This window comes from Lichenostomus cassidix, chromosome 23 (genome assembly GCF_008360975.1).
Source record: "Lichenostomus cassidix isolate B80296 chromosome 23, HeHo_3.0, whole genome shotgun sequence".
Lineage (NCBI taxonomy): Eukaryota > Metazoa > Chordata > Aves > Passeriformes > Meliphagidae > Lichenostomus > Lichenostomus cassidix.
Genome location: NC_139503.1, coordinates 1,343,791 through 1,355,869, shown reverse-complemented (window position 1 = coordinate 1,355,869; position 12,079 = coordinate 1,343,791). Strand labels below are relative to the sequence as shown.

Here is a 12,079-nt window from a genome sequence, read left to right as displayed (position 1 = left end):
CCGGTCCCCCTCCATCCTCTGTGTCCCGCTCCGTCCCCACACCCAGCCCGCTCCCCTCCCCGCGTCCCGGGCGGACAAACCGATCCCCACTCCCCCGGCCCGTTTCGGGTCCCCCGTTACCCCCCAGGCCCCTCATGCCCGTTCCGCATGTGGGGCTCTGCTCCGGGGTCCCTTTTTTTAGGACGGGGTGGGAAGGATGCTGTTGCCGTAGCAACGGGGCAAGGGGATGAGGAGCGGGGCTGTTGCCATAGCAACGGGGCAGAGTAGGATGCTGCGAGGGGGCTGCTGCCATAGCAACGCGGAGCAGCGTGTTGCCGTGGCGACCGCAGCCTCCTCCAAGGCTCGTCCTCCCTCCTCATCGCCACGGCAACAGGAGGAGATGGGGAGCGGGCGGCTGTCTCCGTGGCAACCGAGGGGAGGAAAACGGGAGCCCGTTGCCATGGCACCTCCGCGGTGCTGCTCTCCCTGGCAACACACATCCCTCGCCATGGCAACTGGGAGAGGGAGGCTGCGGGCCAGGGGGGTGTGGGCAGCCGGCCCCCCTCGGCAGGGAAGGGATTATCGCCGCCTCGGGAAACTGTCCTAAAAATTTGCCAGCCCAGGCGTGAAGGCGGCATCGCGCCCGTGACACCCCCGGGCCGGGGCAGGGGTGGGAGGGAAGATGTGGAGGGCGAGCAGAAGTGGTTTGGGGGTCACGGCAAAGGGCAGGGTGTTAGCAGGGCAATGTGCATTAAAAAATAACTAATTCAAGCCCTGGAAATGCCGACTTGTGATGATTGTGGCTGACAGTCCCAAATTGCAGTGCTGAACAAGCGAGTAGGAAAGCCCTGTGTGCTTATTTTGTTCACTTCATAGAGCTGTCAGTCTCCTTCCCTCATCCTGACCATGACAATATGAGGGGAGACACGTGCTCCAGTAACCAGGGAAGTTTCAGGAGGATAATGCATGCAGGCTTTAGGCAGGAGAACTCAAAGATATTTGCAAACTGTTCAGTTCTTCAGTTTGATTTGGGACCAGCTACATCTCCCACTGGTGATGGTTTCAGCTCAGCCTGTGGATCTGCTCATCACTTCCAAGAGAGATAATTAATGTTTTAAACTTCCTCTGCGCTTCCAGCATGAAGATAAAAAGCCCAGCTTCCTAAAAACCTTCTCAGGAGGGTCACCTTGAGCCGAGAAAAGACACCAGGCTGCGAGTGTGAGTGTCACAAAAACACAACAAAAATAAACCGTTCGAGGGGCTGGGACATCTGGGCTTTGTTTCCTGCGCATGGGCGAGGTGTCAGATTTAGGTCACCCTGCTCCCTGGTTAAGCTGTGGGTCATGGGAGCACCTTTTAATGCAGCTCTGAGAGGCTGTGACACCGTGTGATGCAATACAGAGTGTGAAATGTCGCTGGGACCGAAGGGCATGGGTGTTTAAGGGTTTCTGTGTGGAATTGTTGCTGTTTAACTCTGGTTTCCCCCCTGGGTGATCAAGGCTCCAGCAGCAGCTCCTCGCTCCTGACTCCTCAGCAGTAACATAATCCCACATCCCTCCTGCATTTCGAGTAAGACTTTGCTGCCAGGACAAAGGAAACCCAAACGCATCGGGTTTGGGGGCAGCGGGGAGAACACACATATATATAATTTCATCCACTTAGCAGATCTGGGATATGGAGCTCTCCAGTGCTCCTGGAAGCGAGTGGATTGCATTCCCCCCTCCCTATAGGGTTACTGCCAGCCCCAGCCCCAGCCCCTGACCTGTGGGGCAGAGATCACCCCACACCCCCTGCCCCAAACCCCATTAGGGGGGTTTACAGTTACATCAAAGCCTTCTCCGAGCCCAGCCTGGGCTCTCTGCCCTTCCCTGCCAATAAAACCACTTAAAAGGAGGAAAAATAATCCAGGTGATTCATTTCCCTGGCCCCACCACCATGACCACTTCTTCTTCCATTGCTGGGAGAAAAACAGGACAAAGAGCTCAGTCTTGGTGCAGCTAAGCCCTGATGCAAAATAGATTAATTTCTATTCGTGCTCAGGATACCCCCAAAACCTGGGGGCCACAGCAGCCCCCCCAGGAGCACCACGGTGTGATACATGGAAACCCACAGCCGACTGCATGGAAAAAGCCAACCCAGGCTGTTGCAAACTTATTTATTTATGAAGTGTGAGGTAATGAAGAAAGTGCTAAATCCAACCAGTGTTAACTCTAACAGTTCTCAGCAGGTCAGCAGGGACCCGAGGGTGCCATCCTGCAGGACCACCCCTGCCAGCACCCCTGGGAGGGGACAGGGGACTCTGCCACCCACACACCCCACCGCAGGCTGGGCAGCAGCAGGGCACAGACAGGGAAGGCAGAGCAGCCCAACCTGCAAAGCCCAAAGCTTCGCTGGGGATTTTAAGTGGCTGCTGGTGAAGGGGTACTCACAACAGTGGGAAAAGGGGTCACAAGGATGCTCACAAGGATGGGAAAGGGATAAAAATCCCCTGTTATTGCAAATGAGTGGTTTGGAGAGCTGCAAGGGGGTGAATGGCCTCTGCGAGGACTCAGCTCAAGGGTCCAGCAGGAGCCAGCCCCTTCCTGATCTCCCTAAAGTGCAGCAGGACTGAGCCCTCCCCCAGAGCAGGAAATCCCCCCCTTTAAAAAAAAAAAAGTTTTTATATTTATATATATATATATATAAAAAAGCAAACTCTTTACCAATACTTCTCAAAAAGTGGTACAAAAATACAGTATAAAAACACAGCCTCCAGTATAAGACTCGCAGTTACAGCAGCAGTTTCTAGAACATAAAATCCAAGATCAGCTACTGCGTGAAGTGACAAGGAAGTGAGGTACGGTCCAGCCGAGCAAGGGGATTGCCCACAGGGTGCTGTTCATCCTGGTGAGAGACACACCCTGCCATCACCATCTCCATGGGATCCATCCAGAGGTGAGCCCCGTGCTGGGCTCTGTGTCTGCCTGCTGCCAGGAGCCAAGGCAGACATGGTTGCTTGGGATTTTTAGGGCAAGGCAGATGACCAAGGGCAGCTCCCAGCAATGCTGTCGGTGGCAAATGGCAGAGAGGGGTGTAGGGGATGTGGGGAGGGGGAAAAGGCTTGAGCTCTTGAATTGGAGGAGTCACTGAGGAAGCTTCACAGTGGGGACAAGGGAAATCTTGCAAGACCCGGTGCCAAGAAGCCAAGCCCGGGTAGGCAATGCTGTGGGGACTCCACTGTGGATCCATTCCCACAGCCACTGCATGTGCTCCAGCCCCCGGGGCCAACAGTTCAACAAGCAACCAAAAAATAAAAAAATGTGCAAATTGAGAAGGAGCTGGGGGGTCGTGGGGACCAGGGCAGGGGGCACACCGGGTGCTAGTGCCCCTTGAGGTGAGCAATCCGTTTGAGCAGCTGGGTCTGGCGCAGCTGCAGCTGCCGCTTCTCGGCTGCCATCCTCCTCTCGGCGCTGATGAGGGACTGCAGGTACTCCGAGGATTTGCTCAGGATCACCACTTTGGGGGTCTTGGGGCAGCTGGCCAGCCCGGGCACCTGGTCCCGCAGGGCCAGGAAGCGCGAGCGCAGGTCGTTGCGCCGCTTGCGCTCCAGGTAGTTGTGGTTTTTCCTCTTGGCCACGTCCTCGCTGTCAGAGCCGGGGCTGCTGCTGGCCTTTGGCAAGCTGGGCTCAGGCAGGGTCACGGCAGGGGCTGGCTCCGCAGCACTGGGGGGCTCATCCTCCTCCTGGTCCTGCTGGGGTGACTCCGGTGGGGGACAGGAGTCCGGCGGCGAGCGAGCGGCGTAGTTGTGCTGCTGCTGGTGGACGGAGATGTGGAAGCGTTTCATGCAGGGGTCCAGCGGGTCGGCGCGCAGCGTGATGGTGACTGGCTTCCTGAGGCTGAGCGATTGTCTCTTGTCCACTGTCACCACGTCGATCTCTTCACCTTCTGCTCACAACCGGCACGGCAAAGAAAGAACAAATCCTCATCAGCTGGGAATCGTCAGTCACCCCCAGCCACCTTTTTGGGGATCCCCACAGCCCCCTGGATGACCTCCCCACTAAAGTTTGCTCATGCGCTGCAAACTCTGCCACCTGCAGAAGGGACTGTGTGATTTAAATGCCCTTCCAATACCATCACGTGGGAAGGAGTGGAATTCCCTCCCTGTTCGTGCGCCTGGTCCCCCAAAATCGGACTGGGAGGCTTTATTTCTGCCTCACTTCAGCACCAGGAGCACCATGTGTTCATGATAAAGGATCATCAGGCAAGAAACAGCCGAGCCCTCCTGCGTGGTGAGGGGGGTAGCTGGAGGAGCAGGATGCTGGGACAGCCTAGTTCCAAAGTTCATCCCCGTCGGGTGCTTTCATGGCCCATTGGAATTGTAAATGAGGGATATAAGGGCAGAACTACCCTTTGTTCCCCTTGGCTGCAGCTTCCCACCTCGGTGACTTGTTACTTTTCACAAGTGATAAAGCCCATTCAGCCCCGGCTTCCCGGGGACAGAGGGGACAATCCCCCACTGTGCAGGGAGGGAGGGAGAGGTGAAGAGGTCCCTACAACAGACTCTGAACCTCAAAGGCATCTCAAGCTCAGGAACAGAAAGACCTAAATAAAGCATAGCTGGCCCCAAAGTACCCTGCCTGTTGCCATTGCGGTTGTCCCATCCCAGTAAAGCCTGGTGGCAGGGAGCTGGCTCTAGGGACAGCCAGCCGAGCGGGCTCCCGACACATCCGCGATCGCCCTCACTTTAGGGGATGAGCCTCCAACTTCTTTCCTAGGCTTTGGGGACAAATACAGCCACTTGCTAAAGGTCCTCCGAGATGGTCAAACCCCCACCAGCATCGTGAACAGAGGCTTGGCCCCCACCCTCCTGCAAGGGGGTCTCCTGCTCGCAGCTCCAGCCCCAACCCTCCAGGCTTTGGGGGCTCAGCCCAGCAAGCCCAAACCTCCCTGGTACTGCAGTAACTGGGATGGGGAGCACTCATCAGTGTAACAACCCGCGCGGTCTCAGCCCCGTACACACACACACCTCGTTAATAAAAGTCAGACCGCATAGCCCCGCCTCCCGAACCCGCTCATTGGCTGTCCCGCGGGGCCAGCCGGCCATCCTGCCATCCCATTGGTCGGTTCTTCCGTCCATCAGCGCTGCCCCTCTCATTGTTCGCAATCTGTTGCTTTTTGTTCGGCGCCCACGTGGCGCGGCCGGACCCCTCCGGGACCCCCGGGCACCGGGACCCCACCGGCATCCCCGCCGCTCCCGCCAGGCCCCCGCATATTTGGGTTAAGCCTCTTAACGCCCGCGACCTGGCTTACCGTCCCCGGGCTACTAATGGCATTAAGTCCCGCGCCGTGACTCACCGGCGCAGGTGGCGGCCACCGGCAGATTTGTTAACGGGGTCACGGCACGGCGGCAGCGCTCCCACGGCAGCCGAGTCAGCCCGGCCTCCGTGGGAGCGAGGGAAACAACGTACGGCCCCCGACGGGGCTGCGGGGTTTGGGGAGAGCCGGAGGGTGTTTGCAAATAAGCACCGAAAATCGGCGTGAGATCGGAGAGATGCGGGGCAGTGGCGCCACACCGCCCTTGGCGGGTGGGTTCCGGAGGGATCCCTTCCCAGCCCGACCCCCTGCCTCAACACCCACACAAACACCCCGGGCGGGACGGGCAGACGTGCCCCGGGGCTGGGCTGGGACACACCGCAGCTGATGCGGCTGTTCCTGCCCGTCCTACCGAGCCACCGCCTCGGGGGACACGCCGCTGCTCCCAAACCTGCTGCCCCCAGGGCGTATTTTGCCTTTTGTCCCGAGGGAAACCCGTCCCGGGTGGACCGTGGGAGGAAGGAGGGGGAGCAGCCGAATTTGCGAGCCGGCGGCAGAGCAAGGCGAGAAACCCCAAACTTTCCGCGGTGAGCTGCAAACTTGCCCTTCAGCCTTCCCACGAGGTTTCCGTGGGGCCAGGAGGAGCGAAACGGGCTACCAGAGTCCCACGCAACAGCCGGAGGGAGCTCCACGCACCCTCCCGAGAGGGGCAGGGGTTTCCCGAGCAGAAACCCCGCGGGAAAGGGGAGCAGCCGAGCCTGCTTTGTTCGTGGGGCCGGGACCGGGGCTCGCTTGGAGTCTCAACAAAGGCGCAGCCCGGCTGGGAGGCTCCCGGCACGCACATGTGTGGACACGCGTGTTCCCCACGCCGGGCTCCAGCAAGGCTGGAGGCACCTGGGCGGCGGAGCGGCTCCATCCCTTACCGGAATCGCTCTGGCCCTCGGATCCCGAGGATGCGGGGATCTTGCTCTCGGCCAGCGGGCAAAGGAAGACGGCAGCGGGATCCACGCACTCGCTCACGGAGCTGCTGAACCCGAAATCCTGCGCGAAGGACGGTTTGTGCGGGGTGGCTCTCTGCGTGCCCGTGGAAAGTTTCTCTGTCATTGCCTTCTCCAGTCTCTCCCGCGCTGAAAATCCGCTCCACATGCAATCCTTGAGGATGAAAGCGCTCAGGTTGCCGAAGATCTGCCCCGTCCCTATGAGATACTCCGGTTCTTCCCCGGCCAGGCAGTACCGAGAGAGCCATCCCGAGCGCTCCTCCGCCGCCGAGCAGCACCCCTTCTCCCCGGGGACACCCAGCGGGGACAGCGGCGGCGTGGGGACCAGCTCGAACTTCTTCCAGATGTCCTCGCTGGGCGCCGTGGAGCGGTGGAAATCCTCCTGGGCGTCGTGATCGTAGAAGTAGTGCTGGTACGAGTCAAACTCCATCTCGGCACGGGGAACGGAGCGGCGGAGAGAAAACCGGGGACAACCCCCCGAGAGCCGCGCTCAGGAAAGGGGCAGCCCCAGGGATGAGGGGGATCCCCCACCCCGGTGCCAGCCCCCGAGCCGGGACCGCGGGCGCATTGTTCCCCCCGCTCTTATAGCCCGGCCGCGGCGCCCGGTCCCGCCCCCGCCAATCGCCGCGCTGCGATCTGCATAAAGGGCGCGGCCATGCACCGGTCCCCGCCCCCCGAGGGGACACGGTGAGGGGAGCGCTCGGGGGTCACCGGGGTGCCGATCCCGCTCCGGGGATGCTCACGGGGTTCTGGACCGTGCGCTGGGCTGGGGGATCTCCAGGAGATTTCCCGGAGCTCCCAGCGCCGTCCTGAGCCCACCGCGAGGGGCAGCGTTTGGGGGATCCCCCTCTGCAAGGGCTAAGGAGGGACACCCGGCTGTGCCACCAGCCTGGGGGCGACAGCAAAGCAAACTGGAGAAGAGCGGACAATTCATAGGGAAGCATCGCCTGCTGCCAGGGACCATCTTCGAGTGCTCTTTCTCATCTGTCCCCCCTGCCTGCCTGTCACCCCAATTCCTGTTGGGCTCCCGAGCTCACACCGGATGCTGCCACCACAGTGGTTGTGGCACTGGGCAGCAGTGGGGTCACTCGGTGTTTGTGTCCAGCTCAGGGTGCCACCCTGGATGCCACCCAGAGGCATCCCCACTCCTTCCTAAAGCCCTCACAGAGCCAGCTGGGAGCTCTTCCCCTCTGAAAGCCACCAACTCCGGCAAAAAGCTGGTTTTAAGAACGAGGAGCACCAAAAATACAGAATCTCATAGTGCCCATGAGGAACGAGGTCTGTGCATGGAGGAATGGCCATGGAGGGGTTGGGAGCCACCAGGGATGTCAGGAGCCACGGGCTTGGGATCTCCAGGAACACACACAGCTCCCACCACCTGCATTTTGCCCACGCAGCACCTGGCACATCCAGCCGTGGGGTCCAGAGGGACACACTGTGTCCTTGGGGACCCGGGTGAGCCCAGCAGGATGCTGCGTCTCTCCAACGCCAAGTTCCTTCTAGAAAGGCAATAAATGTTGTGAAAACAGCGAGGCTCTCACCTCCGGCACTAATTGTTACACACACGCACACACATGGGTACAAAGTCCACCAACGAACAGATTCCCCTCGCAGTGTGTGAAACCACTTAACCCCAGCGCCTTCCTTTTGCTGTGGATGAGGCCACAGGATTTGCCCCAGCCGGCAGCACCGGGAGCTGGGGGTCTGGGGGCTGATGCTGCGGGTGCAGCACCGGCCCTGCAGGAAGGAAACTGTCCCAATCCAGCCACCAGTACAGCCCAGTACAGCCCAGTGCAACCCGGCTCTGCACGGCTCGGTATGGTCATTCATGGGCCAGTCCAGCCCAGCATAGACAAGCCCAGTCCAGCCCAGCCTGGCATGCATCAGTGCTGCCCAGTCCGGTCCATCACAGCTCCCCCCGCTCCCCCCCGGTCCCCCTCGGTCCCCTCCGGTCCCTGTCCCCATCCGCCGCCACCGGCGGGCGCGGGGCGCCACCTGCCGGGCCCGGGAAGCACCGTCGGCGGGGACACGATGGGGACATGGCACCGGGCACAACCCGCCCGGGGGGACAGCGCTGCCCAGCGCTCCGTGCCTCAGTTTCCCCATTGCTCATGCCCACAGCGGGCACTGGGCTGGCGGCTGTCCCGCGGTCCCCAAGCAGTGATGTGTCCCTGTGTGCCCCGCTGTGGCCCAGGGCAGCTCCGGCCCTTCCCTTGCTGGCTCGGAGCATCGGCGGAGCTTGCAAAGCTTTGCCATCCCTGCACCTCGGAGGATGCTGTCCCGGGACTGTGGTTGCCCAGCCGTGAGGTCCCCGTGATGGCCCTAAATGCCCTCTTGGCCCTTCCAGGGCAGCCCTGAGCATCCCAACCCTGCTCGCACGCCCGCGGGGCTCGGGCAGGAGCTGCGGGATCCGGGCATCCCTGCGGAGTCCGGGCTGATGTTCCCTTTGTGCTCCGATCTCAGCCTTGGCCACAGTCCCCAGTCAGGCTGGCAGCCCCGGGCATGTCCCCAGGGTGTCACCAGCCGCAATCCTCCCACCTCAGGGCAGCGCCCGCCCTTTTCCCTCTCTGGGAAGCCCGGGTGAAGCCCTCTCTACCTCCTTAGGAAACAAATCGCCCGGCATTGAGGGCAGCGGCTGAACTGCCACAGAGGTTTGTCCTGTCCCAGCACCTGCAGTGACAAGTGGCCATGGTTGGTGACACGGCTGGCACTGCCCCCAACCGTCTGTGCCAACACCAACACATCTGCGGGCACAGGAGCAAACCTCCCCCAGCCTATAGCGCCCGGCCACGTCTCCTTCCTTCCTCCCTCCCTGCTGGCCTCTGGGATGCCTCCGGCTTTTCCCAGGGCGAGGCAGGGGCTTGTCCCGGTTTCGAGGGGCTCCGGATGCTTTGAAGCTGCAAAAGCACCGCTGGAGAGGGCTGGAGGGGCAACGCAGCCCTTTCATCGCAGCCTCTCCAGGTTCTGGGCAAACAGGAGCCGAGAGCCTCTCGCTGCGGCGCCGGCTGTGCAAACAGGGTGGGTGGGTGACAGACCCGGCGGCTGCGGTGACAGCCACAGAGAGGCCACCCAGGGGACAGGACAAGCCGCGCCGTGCCCCACAGTTGCAGGGTGCTGGCACAGGCGCCCAGGCGGCACTGAGTGCGTGTCCCCAGCGCTGGCACAGCCCACGGGAGCTGCCGTGGCCCCGCTGGTGGTTGGCACTGCTCCACACATGATGCAAGGGCAGCTCCTGGGGGCTCTGTGCCCTTTGGATCCCCACTTCCAGCAGGGCTGGGCTTTGAAGCTCGAGACTCCAGAGCACTTTCCCGCAGTGGGAAGCCACCCCCCGAGTCTGGAAGGTGTCCCAGGGGTGTCCCAGGGGTGTCCCAGGGGTGTCCTGGGCTCTGCCTCTGGCTGTCCCCATCCCACTGCAGCAGCAGCCTTCGAGCCAATCTGCCATCCCCATGGAGACTTGGATCCTCAGGGAAGGAGCAGAGGCTGTGAGCCCTGTGCCAACACATCCTGGCTCCATCTTGTCCCCCTCAGCCTTGTGACATGGTCCCCAGGGTCCCACACCGGAGAGGGCTGGGCAGCACAGCGCAGATCCACGTGCAGCCATGCAATGTGTCCCCTTTGTCCCCAAGAAGCTGTTGGGTAACAGCCACAGAGTCTGGCTGGAGGTTTGCAAAATGCCATCCCAAGCCCCTTTGGGGTACAGAGCACCACTAAATGCTGCCCAGCCTTACAGGGAAGGGGACAATGCCCACAGTGCCAGGGTCACACCAGCCTCAGCTCCCTGGGCATGCAGCCACCACCCTGAGTGTGGAGAGAAAGGAGAGGAAAATGCACCATCGGTTCTTGTCCTGCCGCCTCCTCACCCACCTTCACTCCTTTTGTCCCTGTCATGCCCTGCCTGACACCAGGAGGTGCCCTGAGCCCTGGAGAAGCTCTGTGGAGTGCAGACAGTGCTGCCATGCTGGGGAACCACACTCAGGTCTGTGCCCACCCAAAACTCTGGGATCACCTCGCTGCTCCTTGTCCCCAAGCCCATCCTCCCTGTCCTGGCTGGCCCAGCCTGGCAGGGCTGTCTGGTTTCGGGTGCTCTCACACTTGCTCAGATCCTGTTCCAGGCTGTGCCGGATGTGTGACAGCGGGAGGTGTGGGTGGCAGTCAGGATGGCATCATGCACTGGAGCCCCATCCTTCCATGTCCCCAGGGCCAGCATTTGGGTCCCATCCCCACAGAGGCCCCACAGAGTCCCCAGCTGAGGGAAGTGGAGGCCAGGCTGGTGTAGTGTCACTGTCAGAGGGGTATTTGAGCTGGTTCTGGTGACAAGAGTGACACAGTGAGTGGCTCAGCCCCAACCACCTTTGGGTCCCTGGACTCCTCAAGCCTGCCAGGAGCTGCTGCACCAACATCCCTGCTGGGATCAGCCCGTGGTGGGTCATTTATCACCATGAGGATCCCCCAGAGCATCTGTTGGGGAGGAAGGTCTCAAATCCCCCACCGGAAATTGTGCAATACCAGATCTGGGGGAGAAAATCCTCCTAATCCAGGGAAATCCTGGTCTGTCTACTTCTCCTCTTCATATGTAAGGCTGGGTTCACCTATCTGTGGTCTTTCTGCACAATCTCTGTCTCTCTCTTTGTTCCCCTAAAGCCGTGTTTGCCCAGGAGGCAACTCCTGAGTGCTTTGCTCAAGGACAGGAATTCCAGAAGCATTCCCTGGAGCTGAGGAGCCCCTGGACAAAGGGAGCAGAGTAATAGTGTTGGGGTCACCCACAGTGGGGAGTCTGGTCCGTACAGGATGGCCAAGTGTCACCACAGGAGTCCCCTCTGCTCCCGGGCGAGAGGTTTTCTTTGTGAAAAGGGAAACTGAGGCAGGTCTTTATCTACACCTTGCTCCTCTCCTGTTCTGAGGTATTTTGTGCCACTGATGGAGCCTCACACAGGTCCCTGTCCCCAGAAGGTCAGGGGTGCTGTCTGTGACACACAGCAGAGCAGGGGATCCCACTGCAGGTGTGTGAGGGGACAGAAACTGTGAGTCAGTGGTGACAACAGAGCAGTGCTCCCGAAACCAGGGAGTGCTTGGAGCTGCTGGGCCACCCACCCTGCCCTCCTCAGGTTCTGCTCCATGCCAGCTCCCTGCTCCGTGCCAGCTGCCCATGCCCATGCCCAGCTCCAAGTGGCAGTCAGGGGACAGCCCTGGTGCCACGCTGGCCCTCTTGGCTCTGCAGCCCCATCTCAGGGTGGCCTTTGAACCCTCATGGCCTGAACCGAGGGGAGCTGGTGGCTGTCACTGCGGTGACACGACACTGACACAGGTCTGTGTGTGCTCACGGTGGGGTAAACAGCACCTGGCACGGCTGAGAGGGGCTGGGATCGATGTCCTTGTGGCCATCCAGGGAGGGGGACACTGCGAGTGTCCCCTGCATTCTTTTTAGCAGGGTCTGTTGTGATCGGACAAGGGGTGATGGCTTAAACTGAAAGAGATTTAGGTTAGATGTGAAGAAAGTTTTTAGGATGAGGGTGGCGACGCACTGGTCACCCAGAGAGGTGGTGGATGTTCCACTCCTGGAAGTGCTCAGGGTCAGGTAGGATGGGGCTCGGAACACCCTGCCTGGGAGGTGGAATGAGATGGGTTTTAAAGTCCCTTCCAACCCAAACCATTCTGCGATTTGAAGGGATGAAGGGCTGGGATAGAGTGAACGGACGGAGCAGGGGGCTGAGGGATGAGAGAATGGCGGAATGGAGGGATGAGGCGATGTGGAGACGTGGAGAAAGCACCGGGACGCAGGGATGGGAAGACTGGGGCGAAGGGCTGGGCCA

The 12,079-nt window shown here is 60.6% G+C and overlaps 1 protein-coding gene across 1 annotated transcript; it reads right to left on the bottom strand.

Annotated features, from left to right (window-relative positions):
* Positions 1-2,120: 2,120 nt before the first annotated feature.
* On the bottom strand, positions 2,121-6,818 carry MYCL (MYCL proto-oncogene, bHLH transcription factor). The gene is made up of 2 exons (XM_085081485.1): positions 6,195-6,818; positions 2,121-3,903 (listed from the first exon to the last, which is right to left on the bottom strand). The coding sequence occupies exons 1-2, from the start codon at positions 6,697-6,699 to the stop codon at positions 3,338-3,340; spliced, it is 1,071 nt and encodes a 356-aa protein (XP_084937611.1). The 5' UTR covers positions 6,700-6,818; the 3' UTR covers positions 2,121-3,337.
* Positions 6,819-12,079: the final 5,261 nt, after the last annotated feature.